At 35.4% G+C, this 27,567-nt stretch overlaps 1 protein-coding gene across 4 annotated transcripts in view; it reads left to right on the top strand.

The window, feature by feature from the left end:
- The window catches only part of PTPN4 (protein tyrosine phosphatase non-receptor type 4), a 277,667-nt gene that overhangs the window by 172,985 nt on the left and 77,115 nt on the right, over positions 1-27,567 (top strand). For all 4 annotated transcript variants that reach the window (XM_037848604.1, XM_037848601.1, XM_037848602.1 and 1 more), the window contains exon 10: positions 5,506-5,594. In XM_037848604.1, coding sequence (XP_037704532.1) covers positions 5,506-5,594 — 89 coding nt within the window. The remainder of the gene's footprint in view (positions 1-5,505; positions 5,595-27,567) is intronic.

Raw genomic sequence — 27,567 nt, 5'->3', positions numbered from 1 at the left:
AGTTCTTTGAAACAGTTTGAGAAGGATTCATGCTAATTTTTTTTTAATGTTTTGTAGAATTTCAGCAGTGATGGCTTCCAGCCCTGGACTTTACTTTGTTGGGAGGTTTTTGATTATTGTTTCAGTCTCTACTTGTAGATCTGTTGACATTTTCTGTTTTTTCTTGTCATTTTAGGTGATTTGTGCATTTCTAACAATTTATGCATTTTATCTAGGCTCTCTAATTTGTTAGTGTATTTCTGTAAGGTCAGTGTTAATGCCCCCCCCCCCCTTGATTTTGGTTATTGCTGTCTTCTCTCTCTCTCTCTCTCTCTTTTTTTTTTTTTTTTTTTTTTTGTCTGTCAGATCTACAGGTTTGTTGCTGTTACTGACCTTTTTGAAAAAAAAAAAGTCAACTTTGTTTCATTGATTCCACTGCTTTTCTATTCTCTGTTTCATTTCTCTCCACTCCAGTGTTTGTTGTTTCTTTCTTTCTGTTAGTTTTAGGTTTAATTTGTTCTTCCTTTTCTGTTTCCTCAAGGCACAAACTTAGGTTGTTGATTGGAGATCTTCCTTTTTTAATATAAATGTTTACAGCTATAAATTTCTCTGTTTTCACTACATCCCAAATGTTTTGGTATGATATGTTTAGTTTCATTTATTTCTAACTGTTTTCTAATTTTCCTTCTGATTTCTTCTTTGACCCATTGGTTATTTAAGAATGTATTTAATTTCCACATATTTGGTTTTTTTTTCTCCAGTGTTCCTTCCATTAATGACTTATAGTATCATTTCATTTTGCTTGAAGGAGAGAATTGGCGTGATTTCAATATTTTTAAATTGAAATGTTGATTTAATTGTGGCCTTACATATAGTTTTTTTCTGCAGAATGATCCTTATGCACATTCTACTTCCTTACTGATCTTCTGTCTTGATGTTCTATCCTTTACTGATAGTAGATTATTTAAGTTTATGATTTTTATATTTGGGTTTGTGTTGTTAGATGCATGTATGTTTATAATTTGTGTTCTTGATGATTTAACCCTTTCATCAATGTATAATATCCTTCATCTCTCTCTCTCGCTTTTTTTTTTTCTTTGCTTTAAAGTCTTTTTTGTCTGACAAATAATACAACATCTGCTCTCTTATGGTTCCTCTTTACATGGAATACATCCTTTACTTCCATGCTCTATGTATCTAAAGTGAGTTTCTTGTAAACAGCATGTAGATTGCTCCTCTTTTTTCGATCCCTTCTGCCAGTGTCTACCTTTTTAATACAGGTTTTAGTCCACTTAAATTTAATGTGAGTACTTATAAAGAAGGAGTTATTTCTGTCATTTAGCTATTTTTCTGTATACCTTTCATGTTTTTTGGTCCTCAATTCTTCTGTTACTTCCTTTTTTGTATTTAGTTGATTTTTATATTGTACCATTTTGTTTCCCTTTCTTCTTTCCTTTTATTTATTGTTTTTGTTTTTGTTTTTACAAAGATTTTGTTTATTTTAGTGAAGCTGGTACAGACAATGTCCATTTAAAACCCATATCCCTGGCCAAAAAGTACAAATAAAATAAAAAAGAGCAGTGTTCTGTCATATACATTTCTGCATGAATAATTTTATTAACTGTTAATGAAAATTAGAACTTTTCTGGGATCTTCTGACAAGATTGTTTTTATTCTTAAAATGCTTTGTCTCTTCAGTGAAGCCATCTTTGGAGTTAGTCATTACGCACACCATATCTGTCATCTCAGTTCCAACCGGATATTCCTCTTCTTTTGGTCCAGATCCTCAGATTTTAAAAGTAGCTTCAAGTTAAGGAAAGGTCATTTTTCCATAGTTCAGTTCTCTGAAAAACTTCCATTTCCCACTGAAAGTCACAGTTCAGGAGTAAAGCAATCACATGCTAGAACCTCAGGGCCAACTGGAAAGTCATTATGAACATTCTCACATTGGTTGATCTTATTTATCACCACGAGCCTGAAAATGCACAGTCCTGGAAAAGGTGAGCTGTCTGTGCACACATGTAGTTTTTAAAAGGAGAGGACTGACTCTAGATCACCAGAATCAGCACAATGAAAACAAACAATAATGATAATTGAGCACTGCAATTCAAAATACCAGATGTTTTAAAGAGATAGGGTACCAGTTCTCAATTCCGTTTTGAATACCACATTACAAAAGAACTATTTTTGAAAATAAAAAAGGATTAAGGGAAAAGAAAAAAAATAAAGAATATCTAAACCATTGAATAACCCCATTTGTTTCTGATATGCTTCAATCACATCTTCTTCCTCTACCCAGTTCTTTTGGAGTGTGATTATCAGCAATTCTCTGACCTTCAAAGAGAAACCGGAGTGAATTCGTTGGAACTCCCTGTCTTTGACAGTATGATTGAGTTTCTTGAGATGTGTTGTCATTTTCACCTTGAAGTGAATCTCACTGCTATCCTGTCCAATGACTTTCAGTTTAATGTATTCGCCGCCTTTCTTAGTCGCCAAGTCCTCAGTTGAAGGTTTCACCCCCTCATGTTTCATGCTTTTGAGGCAATCTTCCAACTGTAGGGCCTAGAATGGTGTTATTTTGGTATTAAGCTTCTGGTTCTTTATCAGTGCTTTGCTTTGCTGCGAGGTGAGATTAGCGAACAGAATCACATTTGTCACTGGCTCTAAAGGATGGTCCTTAATCTTTTTGAAGGATCATGTTCTCCTGATGAATACTATGGACCCTTTCTTCCTGGTCAGACATGGTGACGGTGGCTTCACCTTGGGGTCTCCAGACACAGCAGTGACCTCGGGCAAGCAGAACCTTGCTCAGGGTTTACAAATCCGTCTCTCTTCCCCACAGCACAATACTGTGGCCCCTTTTCTCTATTTTTGAAAATCACTTTCTTAATGGTTACCTTGGGTATAGCAATTAGCATCTTACATTTTTAATAACCTTGTTTGAATAATACCAACTTAGTTTCAGTTGTATATAGGCCCCCTGCTCTTATATACCCCATCCCTCCCCCTTTATATAGTTATTGTCATAGATAATATCTTCATATATTTATGCTTATTGGCAGATTCATAATTATTATTAATTTCAAATCATATTGGGAAAAAAAAGAGAAATTATAAGCCAAAAGGAAAGTACAATACTGGCTTTTATGTTTGCTTACGAAGTACCTTTACTACATTCTCTATTTTCTTGTAGTTACTGGCTAGTGTCCTTTCATTTAGGCCTGAAGAACTCCCTTTAGCATTTCTTGCAGGGTACGTCTACTGGTAATGAACTCCGTCAGCTTTTGTTTATCTGGAAATGTCTTACTTTTCCTTCATTCTTGAAGGTTCATTTTGCCTTATATAGGATTCTTGGCTAACAGTTCTTTCTTTCAGCACTTTAAATAAGACATCGCATTACTTTCTGGCCCCCACCAAGTTCTGATAAGAAATCAGCTGTTAATTTTATTGAGAATCCCTGTATTTGGCAAGTCATTTCTTTCTTGCTTTCAAAATTCTTTGTCTTTGGGTTTTAGCAATTTGACTATGATGTGTCTTGTTCTGCATCCCCTTTAGTTTATCCTGCTTAGTTTATCCTCTTTGAGTATTTGGATTTTATAGTCATTTCTTTTATCAAATGAGAGAATTTTTTGACCTTGATTTTTTCAGATATTTTTTCCAGCCCTTTCTCCCTCTGTTGTCTTTCTGAGATGTCTGTGAAGTGCATGCTGGTAAGCATGATGCTGCCCCACAGGTTCTTCAGGGTCTGTTAATTTTTTTTCCTGCTCCTCAGAAGGATAATTTCATTTGTCTTATCCTCACCTTCATTAATCCTTTCTTATGCCTGCTCAATTCTGCTGTTGAAGTTTTCCCTTTCAGCTGTTGTACTTTTCAGTTCAAGAATTTGTTTGGTTCCTGTTTATAATTTCTATGTCTTTATTGATATTTTCATTTTGTTTAGATATCATTTTCCTAATTTCCTGTAGTTCTTTTTCCATGGTTTCCTTTAGCTCACTGAACATATTTACAACAGTTGATTTAATGTCTTTGACTAATAATTGCCATGTCTGAGCTTACCCAGGGATAGGTTCTGTCAGATACTTTTTTTTTTTTCCTGTGAATGGTGAATGGGCCATACTTTCCTGATACTTTGTATATTTTGTAGTTTATTTTTGGAAGTATACAAACTGAGTATTTTCTTGTGGAATCTTTGAAAATCTAATTCCCCACTCCTCAGGGATTGTTGATTGTTGCTTGATTTAGCTGTAGCCATCCTCTGATGGCTTTTCCAAACTATTTTTGCAGAGTGCATATTCCTTGTTTTATTTGATCACTGAAGTCTCTCTTCATTATCTCTGCAGTGAGACAGTGACTTGACAAAAATATCCTTAAATATCTGGCTCCCAAGGAGGAAATAAAAAGAGAGGGGGAGAGGGAGGTGCTTTTTCTTTTCTTTTTGGAATAGCCTGCCTTTGGTGATGGTGGAGGAGGGAAGGAATGTGTTGCCAGTTTGGATATGCCTATAGTTTGACCTTTTTGGTTTGGGGTTCTCCCTTTCTTCTGGGGATCACTAGTCAATGAGAGTAGTGCTCTAATTCTCTGTCCCCAGCATTTACAATTGCCATTTTAGATTAAGTATACACATTTCTACTTCCTATGGCTCAACTGGAACAGAGTGGGATCGTGAGGTGGGTAGGAACTAATTATTCAGCTGTTACCTGTCTGATCATCCTGACAGTGATTTGAAGGCCACCTTTATTTTTTTAATCCATTGTCTCTGAGCTTGACTTTGCTACTGTTTCTGCCTTCCCAGTCAAGTGGTTTCTTTTGTGCACAGTATGTGCTCTGTGTTTCTGGAATTTTTTTTTCTCTCTCTCCAGATCTGATCTTATTAGCTTTTTCTTTAAGGAAGGATTCCCACAATATCTGGTCCTTTGAATTGCATACCTTCAAGTGTTATGGATTGTTTTCAAATGTAACAGATTCTTTCTCTATTCATATGTCATCTCTGATTTAAGAGATTTAGGAGCAAACGGGGAGACAGCAGTGAACCTTTAGTCTTTTAGGCTCAGTCTGCAATCTTCATCCAAATTTCTGATTGATATCCTTAAAGCATATATAAGACGGCTAATAGTTAAAACAATGCTGGTTATTACTAAACATAAATGAGCAACTAGACAAATTAGTATATACTGTTGCATTTGATCACTTGTTTTATTATCCTACATGATAAATGATTATGATTATGATATATATAATGATTTTTGGATTGTATATTCCTAATAGTGCCAGTCATAAACTATGGGAAATCTTGAGGTAATTTTAGCTTTAAATTAATGAATTTTAGTTATACAACATTTAAGTTTGGTTTAAAGTTCATCCTTTATTTTTATGTGGTAACAATTACCATTAGGATTTGTAAGGATTATGTAATTATGTGCTGCCTCTTAAAATGCCACATTGTGTTCAAATACTAATCTGATCATTAAAATTTATCTTTAATGAGTAAAACCCTTTATTTTAGATTTATCTTTTTTTTTTTTAAAGGATCAAAGTAACAATGAAATTATGATTGGAGTGATGTCAGGAGGAATTCTGATTTATAAGAACAGGGTACGAATGAATACCTTTCCTTGGTAAGACTTCCATTAATACTTTTGCTTTTACCATTATATGTAATAATTTATATTTAAAAACTGCCTGATAAGCTGTTTTAATGTTGTCCAACTACTTGTCTGATGCAACTGATTCTTTACCACACTTACTTGGAACCAAGTAGATACCAATAAAATTGAATTATTTATTTAAAAAATGTATTTGAAAATATTACTTGTAAATTTTGCTTTTGCAGAATCTATAAATATATACTCTAATAATAGTTATAATAGCTAACATACATTGAGTGTGCTCTGTCTTGCTCTATCCTAAGTGATTTAAGAACAGTATTTCATGTAAATGCCTTGAACGGAATCCTGGTTTATTAGCTGGAACATAAGCTTGGCTGCTGCAATGAAGACTCAAGATTACACTGTTTTCAATTAATGTAAGAAAAGTATGATGGCTTCATGTGGCTTAGGATTCATGTTTCTTTTGTTTTATTGCTCTACTACCCCTAGCATGTTACCCTTAACTTCTATCCAGCATAGCTCTCCACCGTAACTACTGCCGTATTTCACAGTGGGAAGAAAAGGAGGGGAGCATGAAAAGGAAAAGGGAAGCCAATTTACAAACACTGTGAAAGGTGCTTTTTGTCTGGGTTTGTTTGTTTCTATTAGTTCCTGACACTCAAGGAAATCTCTGTCATACTTTAACTGGATATAAACGTAAAGAACATAGAGCTAAGGGACAAAATGCCACAGTTAAAACTTCAAAATATTAATATGTACATTATGCAACAAAAGATTACAAAGCAAACAAAAACAGGAAATGATGGAGCATCCAAACAAAGAGGATAAAAGCCCAGAAATCATCAATAAAGTATTACAAAGTTTTTACATACTGGACAAAGAATTTAAAAAAAAAACCTTCAGTATGCTTAAGGAGATAAAGGAAACACAGACAAACTAAAGTATATAAGAAAAACAATGAATGAACAACAGAAATCTCAGTAAACAGATAGAAATTTTAAAAAGTAACCAAACAAATATTGGAGTCAAAGAACACAATAACTGAAATGAAAAATTCCTTATAGAGTTTCAGTGGCAGATTGGAGCTGTCAGAGAAAGAAACAGTAAACTTGAACACAAGACAACTGAAATTATTCAGGTTGAGGAGCAAAAAGAAAAAATAATTAAAAAAAACTAAAAGAGCCTAAGAGACCTGTTGGATGCCATTAAGTTTACCAATTACGCATATTGGGAGAACCAGAAGGAGAAGTAGAGGAAAGGGCAGAAAGAATATTCAAAGAAACAATGACAGAAAATTTCCAGAATTTAACAAAAGATGTAAATATGCACTTTCAAGCTGCTCAACAAACCCCAAACAGGATAACTCAAAGAGAACTATGCCCAGACAGTAGTTAAACCATTGAATGCCAAGGACAAGAAAGTTTGTTCTAAAAGCTGCAGGCGAAAAGTGGCATATTATGCACAAGGGAATCTCAGTAAGATTATGTGCTCATTTCTCATCAGAAAACCATGAAGGCAAGAAAGCATTGGTACAGAATATTTAAAGTGCTGAATAGAAACAATTGGCAACCAAGAATTTTTCATTTGGCAAGATGCCTTTTAGAAATGAAGAAGATATTAAAGACATTCCCAGTTAAACAAAGCTGAAGGAGTTTGTCACCGCTAGATCTGCCCTATAAGCAATGCTAAATGGAATTCTTCATACTGAAAGGAAAGGACACTAGACAGTGAATCAAAGTGCATAAAAAACAAAATCCTTTGGTAAAGGTAACCATCTGGGTAATTATAAATGCCAGTAATATATTTTTCGGTATATAATGCCACTCTTTACTTCTTACAATTCTAAAATGGAAATACATAAAAAGTAATGATAAATCTATAATTTTGTTCATAAAAAGTATAAAGATATAATTTGTAATAAGTACAACAAAAAGGTGGGGAAACACGGGTAAAGGTACAGTATATGTATATGCTATTTTAAATTGGTATCAAATCAAACCTGTCTGTTACAGATCTATGATGTTAAATTTAAGCCCCATGGCAACCACAAAGAAATTATATGAAAAATGTATACAGAAAGAAGTGAGAAGTAACTGAAAGTGGTATAATAAAAAAATCAAATAAATATGAAAGTTGGCATTAATTGGATAATTGAGGGACATAAAAATATAAGACTTACAAAGACCAAATAGCAAAATGGCAGAAGAAAATCCTGCATTATCAGTAGTTACTTTAAATGTAAATGGATTAAATTCTCCATTCAAAAGGCTGAGATTTTCAGAATGGATAAAAAAGCATGACCCAACTATGTGCTGTCTCCAGGAGACTCACTTTACAATCAAAGACACAAGTAGGTGAAAGTGAAAGGATGACTAAAAATACACCATGCAAATAGCAACCAAAAGGGTTTGGGGTAGCTATATTAATATCAGATAAAATAGGCATTAAGTCAGAAACTATTATGAAGGGAGAAACAAGTCACTGTATACTGATAAAGGGGTCTATTCAACAATAAGACATAATTATATATGTACCTACTTGCAGGGCCCCAAGTAATATAAAGCAAATACAGATTTGAACGGGGAAATTGATTGGTCTATGTTAATAGTCTCCACGTTCAGTGATGGATAGAACATCTAGACAGAAGATCAATAAGGAAATAGAAGATTTGAACAATATTGTAAAATAACCAGACCTAACAGATATATATATATACACACACACGCACACAGACACGCATACGCACAGAATACTTCACCCAGCAGCCGCAGAACGTGCATTCTTCTGTAGTTCACATGGATTATATTCCAGGATAGAGCATTGTGAAGTCACAAAACAAGCCTCAATAAGTTCAGAAATGTTGAAATCATCCAGTGTATCTTTTGCAGCCACAATTGCATGAAGCTAGAAATCAGTAACAGAGGGAAAACTGGAAAATTCACAAATTTTTGGAAATTAAACAATGTACTCTTAAACAATCAGTGGGTCAAAGAAATCAAAAGGGGGATTTAGGAAATATCATGAGGGAAATGTTAATGAATATGCGACATAACAAAACTTATGGGATATAGCAAAGACAGTGCTAGGAGGGAAATTTATAGCTCTAACTGCTAACATTAAAAAGGAAGAAAGATCTAAAATGAGAGACTTAACCTCTCAACTGGAGGATCCAGAAAAACAATAGCAAAGTAAATCCAAAGCTGGTAAAGGAAAGAAATAGGAAAAATTAGAGAGTGGAAAATGACATAGAGAATTAAAAATACAATGGAAAGAATCAATAAAACCAACACACATTTTGCTAGACTGGGAAACAAAAAAAGAAAGAGGATGCAAATAAATAAGAAATGAAAGGGGGTCATTACTACAGACCCCACATTAATAAAAAGGCTTATATGAAGATTCTATGCAGAACTGTACATTGACAAATTATAGAACCTAGATAAAGTAGAAAAATTCTTAGAAACACACAAACTGCCTGCACTGACTCAAGAAGTAGAGTGTTCCAGTTTGCTAATGCTGCTGTTATGCAAAACACCAGAAATGGATTGGCTTTTATAAAGGGGGTTTGTTTGGTTACAAGTTTACAGTCCTAAGGCCATAAAAATGTCCAAAGTAAGGCATCAACAAGATGATACCGTCACTGCAGAATGGCCGATGGCGTCTGGAAAACCTGTTAGCTGGGAAGGCACATGGCTGCATTTGCTCCAGGGTTCTGGTTTCAAAGTGGCTTTCTCCCAGGATGTTTCTCTTTAAGCATCTGGGGGTGTTTCCTTAGTTTCTCCCAGGCAAACTCTGGGCTGGCAAAACTCTGCTTTGAACAGCTGTCTCCAAAATGTCTGTCTCAGCTGCAGCACAGAGCTCCTGTCTGAGCTCTTATAGGGCTCCAGTGATTTAATTAAGACCCACACTGAATGGAAATAGTCTAATCAAAGGAATTGCCCACAGTTGGGTGAGTCACATCACCATGGAAACAATCAAGAGGCCACACCCTAATCAGAAAGATTAATAAATCTGCCCCCACAAGATTATATTAAAGAATATGGCTTTTGGGGAAACATAATATATCCAAACCAGCAGAGCATCTCAGCAGACCTATTCCATAGCCATTAAAAATACCACCATAAAAGAAAATTAAAGACCAAAATCCCTTACAAATAGGATTCAGAAATCCTCAACAAAATACTAGCAAACCATATCCAACCACATATTAAAAGAATTATATACTATGATCAAGTGAGATTTGTCCCATTTATGCAAGGGTGGTTCAACATACCATTTAATGTAATATGCCTCTTTATTAGAATGAAGGAATAAATACATAAGATCATCTCATGTGATGCTAGAAAGGCATTTGATGAAATCTAGCACCTATTCTTGATAAAAACACTCAGAAAAGTAAACATAGATGGAGCTTTCCTCAACATTATAAAAGGAGTATATAAAAAACCCACAGATAACATCATGCTCAACAATGAAGGCCTGAACGCTTTCCCGCGAGATCAACACAATATGCCCACAGTCACCACTTTTATTCAACATTGTGCTGGAAGCTCTAACCAAAGCAGTAGGAAAGAAAAAGAAATAAAAATCAAGTAAATTGGAAAGGGAGAAATGGTAGTTTCTCTATTTGCAGATGATATGATTCTACATATAGAAAATACTGAAAAATCTACAACAAGGCTACTGGAGCTAGTAAGCAAATTCAGCAATGTGGTGGGTACAAGGTCAAAACACAGTAGTCAGTAGTGTTTCTGTAGACTTGTAACGAGCAATTGGAAGGGGAAATCAAGAGAAAATTCCATTTACAATAGAAACTAAAAGGAATATCTAGGAATCAATCTAACCAAGGATGTAAAGAACTTGTAGACGGAGAACTATAAAATATTACGAAAGTAATCAAGGAAGACCTAAATAAATGGAAGAACATTCTGTATTCATGGATTGGAAGACTAAATATTTTTAAGATGTCAGTTCTAGCCAAAGCAATTTACAGATTCAACACAATCCCAGTCAACATTCCAACAGCCTTCTTTGCACAAATGGAAAAGCCAATCATCAAATTTACATGGCAGGATTTCATTCCCAAAACCATGTTGAAAAAAAAAAATTTGTAGGACTCAACTCTACCCAATTTTCAAACTTATTACAAAGCTATAGTAATCAAAACAGCATGTTACTGACACAAGAACAGATACATAAACCAGTGGAATCAAATTGAGAATTCAGAAATAAAACCTCAGTCTGTGGCCAATTAATTTTTTGTTAGAATGCCAAGTCCACTCAATATGGAAAGAATAGTCTCTTCAACGGATGATGCTGGGAAAACTGGATATCCATTTGCCTGTGAATGAATCTGGACTCCTACCTCACAGTATTTACAAATCTTAACTCAAAATGGATCAGAGATAAAAGTATAAAAACAAGGATTATAAAGCTGCTAGAAGAAAATGTACATAAGCATCTTCAGAATCTTGTGCCGGGCAATGGTTTCTTAGACTTTACACTCAAAGCACAAGCAACAAAAGAATAAAATAGATAAATGGGACCTCATAAAAAAAATAACTTTGTCAAAGTGACTCAGAGACCTAAATATAGGAACCAACTCTATAAAACTCCTAGAAGAAAACACAGGGAAGCATATTTGAGACTTTGTGTTAGTCAATGGTTTCTCTGAGTTTACACCAAAAAAACGAGCAACAATCAAAATTAAATCTTTTGGGTCATGAAAAGCCTTCATCATGAAAGTAAAAATGTAGTCTACAGAATTGGAGAAAATATTGGCAATCACATATCTGAAGTGTTTAATATCCAGTATATATAAAGAAATGGGCCAAAGACTTGAGTGTTCATTTCTCCAAAGAAGATATAAAAATGGCCAATAAGTACATGAATTGAAGCTCAATATCATCACCTATTATGGAAATGCAAATCAGTACCACAACAAGATACTATTTCACCCCCTAGAATGGCTACTATTAAAAAATTGGAAAATAACAAGTGTTAAAGAATATGTAGACAAATAGAAACATTCATTATTGGTGGGGAATGTAAAATGGTGCAGCCACTTCAGGAAACAGCTCAGCAGTTTCTCAGCAAGTTAAGTATAAAATTACCATATGGCCCAGCAAACCCATTTTCATGTATATAAAAAATCAAAAGCAGGGACTCAAACAAATATTTGCACACCAATGTTCATAGTAGCATTATTCACAATTGCCAAAAGATAAAAGCAACCCAAGTGTCCATCAACAGTTGAATGGGTAAGCAAAATATGTTATATCCTTACAAGGGAATATCATTCAATCACAAGAAGGAGTTGAATCTCTGATACACGAGACAACATGAATGAAACTTGAAGACATCACGTGAATGAAATAAGCCAGATATAAAGAACAAATATATGATCTCACTGATATGAAATAATTAGGATAAACAGATTCATAGAGTCAAAGTACAACCCTGGTTACGAGGAGCCTGGTGGGTTAGCGAATTGGGAGTTAATGTTTAATTGGTAAAGGGTTTCTGTTTAGGGTGATGGAAAACTTTTGGTAAATTGGTGGTGGTGATGGTAGAGAAAATTTGAATGTCATTAATACCACTGAATTTTATATTTTTATGTGGTTAACAGAGGAAGTTTTAGATGGTACATATAAATTACTAGAATAAAAATTTTAAAAAAACCTATACAACAGTAACAGTGAAATCTAATGTAATATATAGGTGATAGTTAAAAGTATAATAATATTGTTTCATCATCTGTAACAAAGTTCCTGCACTAATGAAAAATTATAATAGGAAAAATATGTATGTATGGTGTGATATATAGGAACCCCGTATTTATTGCATGATTTTTCTGTAATCTCTAAATACAAAAAAAACAAGTTGCAACTTAACATCCCTTAGAATGGCTAAAATCAAAAAGACAACAAAACCAAGTGTTTATACAATAAAACAACTGAGTCTTTCATGTCATGGGTGAGAATACAAGGTAATACATCAACTTTGGGCAACTGCTTTTTCAATGTCTCAGAAAGTGAAGATTTATAAATGCCACAGAAACACTTTTTTTAAAACAGCACTCTATATTCTATGTGAAAAATTTGTATTAAGAATGTCTTTATTAAATAAAATAAAATAAAATAAAATAAAATAAAATAAAATAAATTTCCAAGAGAGGTCGCAAAAACATGAACCATAAAAGAAAAAATTGATAAGTTGGACTTAGTCAAAATTGAATAACTTTACACTTCTAAAGCCTTCCTTAAAAAAATGAAAACACAAGGAACAGTCTTTTGCAAAACTTATATTTGATAATGTACTTTTATTTGGATTGTATAAAGAGTTCTTACAGTTCACCAGTGAGAAGATAACTTGATTAAAAAGAAAAGCTAAATATTTGAATAGTTACTTCCACCAAAACAGATATACAAATGGCAGTTGAGTACATGAAAAAAATCAGAGGTCATCAACAAAATGCAAAGTAAAACTGTAGTGAGCTATTATTGATCAATACCCAAAAGAATGACTCAAATTAAAAAGACTGATAGTGCCAAGTGAATGTAAAGATGTGTAGCACACTTACTTTGGAAACGCTATGACAGTTTCTTTAAAGTTAAACGTAGTTTTACCACATGATCCAGAAATATTACTCCTAGATATTTAATCAAGATAAATGAAAATATAAGTTTGTATAAAGTTTGTACATGAAAATTCGGAGCTGTATTATTCGTAATAGCCCAAAATGGAAATTTAAATGTTCATCACTTGGTGAAAGGATAAACAAATTATCATATGTCCATACAATGGAGTATTGTTCAGCAATAAAAGGGATGAACAATTAATACACTAAGCAGTGTGGATAGTCATATCCTCAAGAGCATTATGCTAAGTATAAGAAACTGGACACAAAAGACCACATAGTTTTTCTTTCTGTTTCTGTGAAATTCTAGAAAACATGAATTAGAAAGACAAAGCAGATCAGTGGTTGCCAGGGGCTGAAAATAGGAGGCATTTGATTGCAAAGGGGCAGCAAAGGAACTTTTGGGAGCATGGAAATGTTGTATATGGATTGTGGTGGTGTTTACACCTAAATACATTTGTCAAAACTTACTGAATTGTTTACTTAAAATTGGTGAATTTTATTGTATGTAACTTATACCTCAATAAAACTGATAAAAGAAAACTAGAGATCATTTAATGTTTTATTTCATGTCTTTGAACTGCTTGATATAGAACTCAAATTTTGGTAGGTTCAGTGGAGAACATGAAACAATTCAGGACATGGTCCCGTTCTAAGTGCAGATGATAGAAACAAAAGTTTATTATAAGCGCAAAGAAAATTTGTAATTAGTGCTTCAGAGAAGATAGTTTTTATGGCTTGTCATTATGATGACTGTGCCTTTTTTTTTTAAGACATTTCTGCTTTTAATAAAGGTAATTTTAAAAATATTTTTATTTTTCTTTAATTTTTACATTTATATAATATCTAAATCTGACAGACTTTTTCATGTGTGGGTTATAACAATATAATAGTCTGAATTTTTTTTGTATTTTCAAAATTCTACTTTATACACATATTCCTTTTTTTATTATTATAAAATGAGATAAGGATTCTAGAAGAGTTATTGACAAATTGCCGTGGAAGCACAAAGGATGAACTCTCAGAAACATTTCACTGTCTCCGTTCTATTTGAGATGGTTTTTGAAGAATGAAAAGATGTTTCGTCCTCCTGCCTACTCTTCCTTTCACTCAGTTAAATAAGCCCATGAAAACATGCTCAATGTCATTTACTATTAGAGAAATGCAAATTATAACCAAATGAGATATTATTTCACAGCCACGAAAACGGTAGCACAAAGCCTGTGAACACCAAATGTATGAACATGTAGAACAACCGTAGTGTTATTTGCTGACTCAAGTGTAAAATAGCACAATGACTTTGGAAAACTGTTTAGCTGATTCTTATAAAGTTTAGCATAACCCTATCTTATGATTCAGATTTCTTAAAAATACAGAACTCTAGTAAGTAGACTTTCTTTTTGTAGAGATATGGTTTAACAGTACTGAATCTGTATTCTGTGTATTCCAGGTAAGAGCAGATAAGTTAATTGAGGATAAGGGGAGCCAGATTCCTCACATTTGATGAAATGAGTTACAGTTATGGAAATGGGAAAGACTGTAATTGTTGCTTTACTGTTAGGTTACAATTGGACGTATCCAAATATCTCATGTTTTTTCATAATTAGATACAAAAATGAGAAAGAGAGTGTGTGTAAAACTACGTAAATACCTATACATAAATTTTCTAGCTTTGTCTCCTGAGAGGCCCTACAAGCAATAATTTCCCTGTCACAGTGAGCATTCTGGGTGCCCAGATCTTTGTCCCTAAATACCACATTCTCCACTGAAAGGAACTGGGGCTTCTTAACAAAATGACTTGTTTTTCCAGAGGCAGAACAGGGAAAGTACTAGATGAGTCAGAAACATCTTATGCCAGAAAGTAAGTAATGAAGCACCCAAATGACAATAATTTTGCCAGTGTCCCACTGGAAAAAATCGAGGCCAATTTGAGAAACAAAATAATGAGATAAGAAAATTCTTTTTCTTAAGATAGGAAACCATGTATCACATCTAAATCCATCTATATATGAAAGAAAGGAACACTATTGCTTCTAATGGAATACCAACTATAATGAATATAGAAGCAGTGATGGCATTAGAAAATTATTGCTTGATTCTAAACTAGGGGGTGACAATTTGAGGAACAGGATAGTTACAGTATCAATGCATTTCTCCCACAAATTATTAATTACAGAGGGGAAAGTGCTGAATTTACTGTGGAGAAACCTAGTGGACACTACCTTACCAAATCAAGTTCCAGGGTAAAAAGAATATGCACATTATTTCATGCACAGAAAATAAATAATATACATGAAATGGTACCTATAGATGGAGAGTACATATGGACAAATGGAACAAAGTGTAAACTGTTGGTGAACCTGGGTAAAGGTATATGGGATTTTTGTACTGTTCTTATAAATATTATGCAAATTGGAATTACTTCTAAATTAAAATGTATATAAAACTCTGCCTACCTAAATATTTGCAACTTTGATCTACTACTCCCTGAGCAGCATTCTATTGTTGGAATATTGTACAGGATATTGTGTTGTTCTTCTCTAATGCCAAAAACGTGTTTTATAATGTAAAAAAACAAGTTTAATTATATGTTAAGCCTACATAACTAATATATATAACTCTTCACAAAATGATACAATCAGATAGCATCATTTTTTGAAAAACTGATTGGCTATAAACCGTTGTCTGAGTGAGGGGTGGTGAGAAAAAGGAAATAAAGCTGTAGTTACTTTTAAATGGTATGTTAAAGTTGAATTGAGTGAATTAAAGGGGTAGGTTCTTCCTTGTCATTTTTAAGAGGTTAGTCTTTTTTATTTTTTGTGCTTGATACTCCAGATGTAGATGTCCTTGAACCAATGTCCAAGTAATGGGACCAATAAAACCTAAGATAGATATCTGTTTGTGTTCCCTTTGCTAATGATTATAAGCTCTTTTTGAAATCAGAGACTGCTCTTGTTAGTGCATTTTTTATTGTGATGTTTCTGTCCATGTCAAAAAGTCTTTCTTGGCTGTAACAAAAATCATTTTGATTACATCATCTAAAAACATCTTTTAAAAGATTTTTTCTCAATTATTTGTGGCCTTGTTTTTCCTCTGAAAAGTAATAAGCATCAAAGTGAAAAAATTCTCCAATAAAAAGATCACTGTGTTCTTTTTTTTTTAGTAATTCCATTTTTATTCAGATATTCACATACCATGCAGTCATCACTGTGTTCTTAATATTAATTGTCCATTTCATTAAACCCTGCCTCCTTAGCAAGATCTGTCATTTCTTTCCCCTTGTTTCAGTTGCTTTCTCAAAACATTATATGTTAGTAACAGAATGAAAGACCAGTTTCACTTATATTCTGTCCATTTACATGAAATATTTTTCAAGCCATTCAGTGAATCAAAATGCCCCTTATTGTCGAAACTCTTCCTTGATATAGTCCTTTATGGTTATAGGGCTTCTATTTGTGAATTGGAACAATTTTAACTCTAAATGGATTGGGAAAAGGTAAGGATGTGTATTGTAATCCCTAGAGCAACCACTAAAATTAAATGCATAGAAGAATAGCTTAAAAGCACACAGTGCAAAGGAGAGGCTAGGCCTCCCTAAAATTGTGTCTAAGAGCCTCCTCCCGAATGCCTCTTTGTTACTCAGATGTGGCCCTCTCTCTCTACCTAAGCCAACTTGAAAGGTGAAATCACTGCCCTCCCCCCTACATGGGATGAGACACCCAAGGGAGTGAATCTCCCTGGCAACGTGGAATATGACTCCTGGGGAGGAATGTAGACCCGGCATCGTGGGATAGAAAGCATCTTCTTAACTAAAAGGGGGATGTGAAAGGAAATGAAATAAGCTTGAGTGGCAGAGAGATTCCAGAAGGAGCCAAGAGGTCACTCTGGTGGGCACACTTACGCACAATTTAGACAACCCTTTTTAGGTTCTAAAGAATTGGGGTAGCTGGTGGTAGATACCTGAAACTATCAAACTACAACCCAGAACCCATGAATCTCAAAGACAATTGTATAAAAATGTAGCTTATGAGGGGTGACAATGAGATTGGGAAAGCCATAAGGACCACACTCCCCTTTGTCTAGTTTGTGGATGGATGAGTAGAAAAGTAGGGGAAGGAAACAAACAAACAGACAAAGGTACCCAGTGTTCTTTTTACTTCAATTGCTGTTTTTCACTTTAATTATTATTCTTGTTATTTTTGTGTGTGGTAATGAAGGTGTCAGGGATTGATTTAGGTGATGAATGTACAACTATAATGGTACTATGAACAATCGAATGTACGATTTGTTTTATATGACTGTGTGGTATGTGAATATATCTCAATAAAATGAAGATTTAAAATATATATATATATATATATTGGAATTATGAGAAGGAAGGACATGTAAAGAAGCATGCTATTCAGATATTTGCTACATTATAAATAAATTTTTACTAATGTCATGAATATTGATTGTTCAGTATTGTGTAGCAGTCACGGGCATCAGATGTGCAAGACCTATATTTGTTTATTGACTGTCTTCACTATTAATTATCCATGTGATGGTAGAACCCAAGTGTGTGTTCTTATGTAAATTAGTAGAACAAAGCCACATAAAAATATCTTATGATTATTAAATTAAATGACATGAAAAAAAAAACACATAGAAAAATTAAAATGGAATGCCAAAAAGTATTCAAATCCAAGAAACAACAGAAATGGAGGAAAGGAGGAACACAAACAGAAGTGAGGAGACAAATAGCAAAGAAACAATAAAATGATAGACCCAAAATCCCTCCATATCAATAATTACATTAAACAGAAATAGACTAAGCACTTAAATTAAAATACAGTTTGTCAGAACAGATTTTTGTTTTTAAAGACGTCAGTATATATTGTCTGCAAGAGACACACTAAATATAAAAGCACAGATTGGGTAAAAGTAAAGAAATTAAAAAGTTAATATACAGAAGGAAACAGAAGAAGGTGGCAGCATAGAAAGGAGTGGAAGCTAGTTTGTCCCCCGGAACAACTAATAAACAGCCGAGAACACCTAGTAAAAAATAACTGCGGGGAGACAAACATGACTTTCCACTCATCATACATCAACCTGAATTGGGAGGAATGCCCAAGATCACAGCATAAAATCTGTAAGTAAAAACTATGGATCCAAGCTGGGATCCCCCTCCACCCACAACCCGAACTGCAAAGCCTTGCTGTGTTAGAGAGCAGTACTCTCCAAGCAAGCGAACATAGCTCAGCTAAGCTCCAACTGGGGTTTTAATTAACAAACATGGAGTGCTCAATACAAGCTACAAATCCCCAACAAGCAGAGGCTTTTGGTGACGACTGACTTTGGAGAGCTGGAGGGTGGCTGCGGACTGGCCCTGAAGGGGGCTTTCTGTCCCTTTTTCAGCTCAGTGGAGAAAGACTCAGCCATTTTCAGTTCCCAGCGCTCTGACCCAGACAAGGGTGGAGATAGCACAGGCAGAGAGACTATTCAAATGCTAATGACCTTTCCTAACGCGGGTATCTTCCCTAAGAGGAAGGAGGTGGGGCCCAGCTCTATTACCCACCTTCCATTCAGAGCCAGACCCCAGAGCCTGGGGGAAAACAGCCATGGGCCATACCTCCTTACACCAATCTGGAGCTGTCACCTGCTGGGCGGAAAAGCACAGTGACTTGAGGCTTCACAGGGTGTACCAATTTCTAAGACACCCTCAAGGAAACTGGATAGTAATCCCCTCCTTCCAAGACCTGAGCCCATTCTGGTCTGGGAAAGCCTGCTTGGGGTAACCAAGGAAACCAGATGCCTAGACAACAGAAAACTACAACTTACACTAAGAAAAACGAAGTTATGGCCCAGTCAAAGGAACAAACTTACACTTCAGCTGAGATACAGGAATTTAAGCGACCAATACTAAATCAATTCAAAAAGTTTAGAGAAGATATGGCAAAAGAAATGAAGCATATAATAAGAACACTGGACGTGCATCAGGTAGAAATTGAAAGCTCGTAAAAATAAATGGCATAATCTATGGAAATGAAAGGCACGACACAAGAGATGAAAGACACAATGGAAACATACAACAGCAGATCTCAAGAGGCAGAAGAAAGCACTCAGGAACTGGAGAACAAGACACCTGAAAGCCTACACACAACAGATAGAGAAAAGAATGGAAAAATATGAGCAATGTCTCTGGGAACTTAAGGACTAAACAAAATACAAAAATGTACGTATCATTGATGTCCCAGAAGGAGAAGAGAATGGAAAGGGGCAGAAGCAATAATAGAGGATGTGAAATAGACATAAAATTACAGATCCAAGAAGCGCAGCATACCCCAAACAGAATAGATCTGAATAGGCCTATGCCAATACACTTAGTAATTATATTATCAAACATCAAAGATAAAGAGAAAATCCTGAAAGCAGGAAGAGAAAAGCGATCCATCACATATAAAGGAAGCTTGATAAGACTATGTGCGGATTTCTCAATAGAAGCCATGGAGGCAAAAAGGAAGTGGGATGATAGATTTATAATACTGAAAGAGAAAAACCACCAAACAAGAATTCTATATCCAGCAAAACTGTCCTTCAAATATGAGGGAGAGCTTAAAATATTCTCTGACAAACAGACAATGACAGTTTGTGAAGAAGATACATGCTCTACAGGAAACACTAAAGGAGGCACTGCAGACAGAAAGGAAAAGACAGGAATGAAAGGTTTGGAACATAGTTTTGGGAGATAGTAGCACAGCAATGTAAGTACACTGAACAAAGATGACTGTGAGCATGGTTGAATGAGGAAGGTTGGGACCATGTGGGATACCAGAATGAAAGATGAAAGATAAAAACTGGGACTGTATAACTCAGTGAAACCTAGGGTGCTCAACAATTGTGATAAAAGGTACAAATATGTTTTTACATGAGGTAGAACAAATGAATGTCAACACTGCAAGTTGTTTAAAATTGTGTGGGATTAGGGGGAAAATACAGTCAATGCAAACTAGAGACTATAATTAACAAATACTGTATTATGCTCCCTTTAATATAACAAAGGCAATATACCAAAGCTAAATGCATATCTTTCCTCTTGTTGCTTTCTAGCTGTCATGTTTTGTTTTGTTTTTTTTCTTTCTTTTTTCTCTTTCTGTTGTCCCTCTGCCTTCTTTGACTCTTCCTCCTTTGTGGAAGAAATGGAGATGTCCTTATATAGGGAGTGTTGATGGTGCTGAATACATAAATACGTGACTATACAGGGAACCATCGATTGTTTACTTAAGATAGAATGTATAGTGTGTGAACAAAACCGTTTTTAAAAAAATGGGTTGATGAAGAAAACTTGGGGTACTATATTGAGTGAAATAAGATAGACACATAAAGACAAATATTGCAGGGTCTTACTGATATGAACTAATTATAATATGTAAACTTATAGACATGAAATATAAGTTACCAGGATATAGAACAAGTCTAGCGAATGGGGAACAGTTGCTTATTATGAGCAGAATGTTGAACTAGCATGAACTTAAATGGTTGGAAATGGACAGAGGTGATGGTAGCACATTGTGAGAATAACTAACAGTGCTGAATGGTGTGTGAAGATGGTGGAAAGGGTAAGCTCAGAGTCACATATGTCACCAGAAGGAAAGTTGGAGGTTAAAAGATGGGAATGTATAAAACGGTGACTCTTGTGGTGGACAATGTCCATGATTAACTGTATAAATATTAGAAAACTCTCTCATGAACTAGAACAAATGTATGACACTATAACTAGAAGTTAATAATAGAGGGGCACATAGAAAAAAATATATACCTATTGCAAACTATATATACTACAGTTAGTAGAATTTTAATATTCTATTATCAACAGTAACAAATGTACTGTACCAAAACTGTGAATCAATAATGGAGGGTGGATGGTTAGGGGTATGGGAGGATTTGAGTTTCCTTTTTTGGTCTTTATTTCTTTTCTGGAATAATGAAAATGTTCTAAAAATTGAAAAAAAAAATTGTGATGGATGCACAGCTGTATGATGGTACCGTGGGCAATTGATTGTACACTTTGGATCTTTGGATAGTTGTATGGTATGTGAACAATCTCAATAAAAAAAGTAAAAAAATAGTTAATATACAATTAGTAAGCAGATGGCTAGAGTGGCTACTAATATCAGTTTTCAGGCAAAAAGTGTTAACAGAGATAAAGAGGAACATTTCATAATGATAAAAGAATTAGTTCATCAGGTTTCATAGCAGTCACAAATGTGTAATACCTAAGAAAAGAGCTTCAGCTGGCACAGATCTGAACACTGTCAATTGTCTTGCGTTGTTTGATATTTATGGAATACTATACCCATTAACTGAATATACATTCTTTTCACGTGCACTTGGTTTGTTTATTAGGATATGCTTGGCCATAAAACACCCACAATAAATTTTGAGTTCAATCATACAGAGTGTATTTTCTGACACAATGAAATTAAATTAGAAATCAATAGTAAGATAATTAGGAAAATTCCAAATGCTTGTTAATTAAAGAACACTTGTAAAGAACCCCTGAGTCAAAGAAAAAAATCACAAGAGAGAAAAAAAAATGTGTTTTAGTAGAATTAAATGAAAGTTACAACATCAGAATTTAGGAGACACAGCTAAAGTAGTGTTTAGAGGGAAAGTTATAACTATAATTTTTTTAAAAAAAGGAAGAGCTAAAATCAATTATCTTTAATTCTTGTCTGTCCTACTTTGCCAGGATTGCTATGACAAACACAACACATTTTTTTGGCTTAACCAACAAATATTATAGGTACACAATTTTGGAAGCTGGATGCCTTGGTATTGGCAAGGCTGACTATGCCTTCTCCAAAATCTGTAGGGTTCTTTTGATGGCAGTCTTCCATCACATGGCAATCTCTCTCTGACTTCCTACTTCTGGCTTCTGTGTCAATGTCAAATTTCCTTTACTTTTGAGGACTTCAGCCATATTGGATTAACACCTTAACTAATCCATCTTCAAAGGTCCTGTTTACAAATGGGTTCACACCCATAGGATCAGAGGTTAGGGCTTCAACATGTCTTTTATGGAGGATATGATTCAATCTCCAACACCATCTTAAGAAATTAGAAAAATAAGATCAAAATGAACACTGAGTAATTAGAAGGAAGAAAATCAATAAAATATAAAATGAAACAAAATAGAGAAAAATTAATGAAAGTCTGTAGTTAAACTGGTCAAGAAAAAAAGAGAAGACATATTTCCAATATCAGGAATGAAATAGGGGGCATGAATATAGATCCTACATACACATAAAGCATAATAAAAGAACTTTATGACTCTTTTTGACTCTCAATAGTAAGTCTGACAACCTAGATAAAACAGGAACTTCCTTTAAAGAGAGAAATGACCAAAATGGACCCAAGAAGAAATAGAAGACTTGCATAGTCCTGTATCAATTAAAGAAATTGAATTCATAATTTAAACTCTTTGCCACCATTAAAGTTATAGGCCCAGATTGCTTACTGGTAAATTCTGTGAAACATTTGATGTAGCAATAATACCAACCCTACTATAATCTCTTAGAAAATAAAGGAGGAAGGAATGCTTTCCAGCTCATTATAACAATGATTCTGAAACCTCACCAGAGATAATAACTACAGACCAATGTCTTTCATGAACATAGATGGAAAAATCCTTAGCAAAATTTTAGCAAATTGAATTCAACAATATATATAAAGTGTAATTCATCATATGCAAATGGGGGGGGTTATTCCAGGAATGTAAGGTTGCTTTAATGTGATAACCTAGTGTAATTTACTGTATTGATATAATAATGAAGAAGAAATGTTTCAATATATGCAGAAAAAGCATTTGACAAAATCAGCATCCATTCATTACAATAAAAATATGCTTAGCAAGCTATAGATATAAGGGAACTTCCTCACACTGCTTTAACGGCATCTACAGAAAATCTGCTAATCACCCTAAATGCTGAAAATCTCAGTTTTATATGTAAGAGCAGGCATAAGTGTTCACACTTGGGGTACTGCTCTTTAGCCTTGTACCAAAGGTCCTAACCAGTGTATTCAGGCAAGTAAAAGAAATAAAAGGAAAACAGATTGGAAAGAAAGAAGTAAAACTACTTTAATTTGCATATATAGATTCACTGAAATTAGTGGGATGAAAAGATACGCCATGCAGATATATTCAAATAGTCAGATAATGCTAGAGGAGCAATATTAATACATACCGTGGTCCAACTAACTTGGAAAACTGTTCTAGAGTTTCTTAAAACATTAACTACATTATCCAGCCATTCCACACCTGTATATTTACCCAAGAGAAATTAAATGTTCATAAAGAGCCTTGTACACAACTGTCCATGAAGCAGCTTTTTATTGTCATAGCCAAAACTGAAAAGAATTCAAATGTCCATCAGGTGAGTTGATAAACAAATTGTGGTATATCTTCGCAATGGAATGCTCCTCAGCAAGAAAAAGGAAGAAATTCCTGAAAAACACAGCATGGATGAATCTCTAAATAATTAAGCTGAGGGAAAAAGCCAGATGAAGACGAGTACAAACCATATGATTCCATTTATATAAACTGTGGAAAAGCAAACTAATCTGTGGTGACAGAAAGCCAGATCAGTGGTTTTCTGGGTGGAGAGGAGTGAGCTAGGGGAAATTTAAACTGGTAGGAAGAATCTTTTGGTGATAATGTTTATTATCTTAATTGTAATGATGGTATGATAAGCATAGATTTGTGAAAACTTAAGATGTATCACTTTAAGTATATTCGGTTTATTGAATATCCATGATACACAAGGAAATGGTTAAAAATAAAGGGGAGGAGAACCTAAGATGGCAGCTAGGTGAGACAGGGCGAAAAAACACCTCCGTGAAAAATACTAGATAAAAACCAGAAAGTGACCCAGAACACCAGTTCCAGCTATGCGCCAGCCAGCCAAAGTCTGCTAAATCCACAGAGACCATGCATTTGGTGAAACCGGGAGTCTGTGTTCTGAAATGAATGAGTGAGCCGGCTGAAAGTTCGGTGACCGCGCTGCAGTGTGGGGAATCCTGGGCTGGCATTTGGAGATGCACTAGTTCTTTAAAAAAAAAACAAAAACAAAAAAGCCCAGGAGCGGCTGCGGATACAGCAGCAAGAACTGTGCAGTGAAGCGCGACGGGAGCGGGCCTTGTGAACACCTCAGTGTCTGGTGTGGAGGATAGGCCTTCTTGAACCTGCTGTTGATTGTCTCGGAGCTGGGGGCGGGCAGAGGGGAGCCAAAAGGAGAAAGAAATCACACCCCTTGCAGCCATCTTCCTGGCGGGCTGGGGATGCTCCTGCCCGGGGCCTGAGCCACAGCCCAGAGCCACGCCAAAGGTCCCAGTGTGATGGGGAGTGTCTCTGTAGCACATGCACACGCCACAATATCGGCCATGGATGGTGGCCTTTAGTGCACCCACAGCCGGTTTTCTGGAGCTGGGAAGACGGAGCTGTGCGAAGAGGGGGAAATTAATATGCCACATTCAGCCGTCTTTGGAACAGGCTGGGAATGCCCCTGCCTGGCCTGACAGCTCAGGGCTTCCCTAGAGGGCCGATGCACACTTGTGACGTGGCACAGCCTTCTCTCAGGAGAGGTCCTGGAAGAGCACGGCTGGAAAGGGGGACCTGCTCGGAAATCCCAGGGACCCTACTCCAGTTCCAGGGACTTGTGGGTCAGCAGCAGAGACAATGTGTGGCGAGACTGAAATGAAAGTTTAGACTCTTACAGCAGCCTTGGATCTCTGGGAACACCTGGCAGGTTTGATTATTAAAGCTGCCCTGCCTCCCTAACCACTCAGATGCACGCCCCACATTCAGGGTTGACAGCACCAACACACCCAAACTTGGTGCACCAGTTGAACCCCACAAGAATCCGATCCCCATGCACCACAAAGACAAAGTTAGGGAGAACTGACTTGAGGGGAATAGGTAACTTGCGGACGCCATCTGCTGGTTAGTTAGAGAAAGTGTACGCCACCAAGCTGTAGATCTGACAAATTAAAGATTGGAGTTTTGCATATCCTGAAAGAACCCTGTCAAGTAAAGCAAATGCCAAGAGGCCAAAAACAATAGAAAATCTTGAAGCATATGATAAAGCCAGACGATATGGAGAACTCAGACCCAAACACCCAAATCAGAAGTTCAGAGGAGACATTGTAGTTGGAGCCATTAATCAAAGAACTAGAGACAAACAACGAGAGCATGGCACAGGATATAAAGGACATGAAGAAGACCCTGGAAGAGCATAAAGAAGAAATTGCAAGAGTAAATAAAAAAATAGATGATCTTATGGAAATAAAAGAAACTGTTGACCAAATTAAAAATACTCTGGATACTCATAGTACAAGACTAGAGGAAGCTGAATAACGACTCAGCGTCCTCAAGACCACAGAACGGAAAATAAAAGAACAAAAGAAAGAATGGAGAAAAAATCAAAAAAATTGAAATGGATCTCAGGGATATGATAGATAAAATAAAATGTCCAAATTTAAGACTCATTGGTATCCCAGAAGGGGAAGAGAAGGGTAAAGGTCTAGAAAGAGTACTCAAAGAAATTGTTGGGGAAAGCTTCCCAAACCTTCTACACAATATAAATACACAAAGCATAAATGCTCAGCCAACTCCAAATAGAATAAATCCAAATAAACCCACTCCAAGACATGTTCTGATCAGACTGCCAATTACTGAAGAGAAGGAGCAAGTTCTGAAAGTAGCAAGAGAAAAGCTACTCACCACATACAAAGGAAGCAACATAAGACTAAGTAGTGACTACTCAGTGGCCACCATGGAGGCAAGAAGGCAGTGGCATGACATATTTAAAATTCTGAGAGAGAAAAATTTCCAACCAAGAATACTTTATCCAGCAAAACTCTCCTTCAAATTTGAGGGAGAGCTTAAATTTTTCACAGACAAACAAATGCTAAGAGATTTTGCTAATAAAAGACCTGCCCTACTTCAAATACTAAAGGGAGCCCTACTGACAGAGAAACAAAGAAAGGAGAGAGAGAGAGAGAGAGAGAGAAATTTAACAGACATATATAGAACATTACATCCCAAATCACCAGGACACACATTCTTCTCTAGTGATCACAGATCTTTCCCCAGAATAGACCATATGCTGGGACATAAAACAAGCCTCAATAAATTAAAAAAAAAAAACTGAATTTATTCAAAGCACATTCTCTGACCATAATGGAATACAAATAGCAGTCAATAACCACCAGAGACTTAGAAAATTCACAAACACATGGAGGTTAATAATGAGGGGGAGATGAAAACATTCCCGGATAATCAAAAGCTGAGGGACTTCATCACCAGTAGTTCAGTCCTATAAGAAATGTGAAAGGATGGGATTGGGAATGCCATAAGGACCAAACTCCACTTTGTCTAGTTTATGGATGGATGTGTAGAAAAGTAGGGGAAGGAAACAAACAGACAAAGGTACCCAGTGTTCTTTTTTACTTCAATTGCTCTTTTTCACTCTAATTATTATTCTTGTTATTTTTGTGTGTGTGCTAATGAAGGTGTGAGGGATTGATTTAGGTGATGAATGTACAACTATGTAATGGTACTGTAAACAATCGAAAGTACAATTTGTTTTGTATGACTGCGTGGTATGTGAATATATCTCAATAAAATGATGATTAAAAAAAAAAAAAAAAAGAAATGTGAAAGGGAATTGTGCAGGCTGAAAGGAAGGGACACTAAACAATTGACTGAAACCACATGAAGAAATAAGGATTTCCAGTAAAGATCACCTGGTAAATATAAATACCAATACTACTGTATTTTTGATCTGTAACTCCACTATTTACTTTCTACAGGATCTAAAATATACAAAAACTGTAATGATAAATCAGTGGTTTGGGACTCAGTGTAAAATATGTAATTTTTGACAAGAACTACATGAAGGTGGGGGAATGGAGGAGTATAGGAACATAGTTTAGGTGTCCTATTGAAGTTAAGTTGGTATCAAAGAACAAGATTGTTGTAGATTTAAGAGGTTAAATTGAAGCCCCACGGTAAACACAAAGAAAGTATCAGAGAATATGACCGTAGAGATAAAAAGTAGAGTATGGGTTACGAGAAGTGGGGGAAGAGGCAATGGGGAGTTAAGAAATGAGTGTAGGGTTTCTGTTGGGGGGGGAGGGAAATTTCTAGTAACGGATGGTGGGAAGGTGATGGCATTGCAACATTCTGAAGGTAATTAATCCCACTAATGGAATGCTAGGGAGAGGTTGGAATGGGAAGATTTAGACTGTATATATGTTTCCACAAGTGAAAAAAAAAAAAAAGACAGTCTAAATATATAATGA

This window comes from Choloepus didactylus, chromosome 9, assembly GCF_015220235.1.
Source record: "Choloepus didactylus isolate mChoDid1 chromosome 9, mChoDid1.pri, whole genome shotgun sequence".
Lineage (NCBI taxonomy): Eukaryota > Metazoa > Chordata > Mammalia > Pilosa > Megalonychidae > Choloepus > Choloepus didactylus.
Note: the sequence above shows the minus strand (reverse complement) of the source record. Positions and strands in the feature narration are given on the sequence as shown.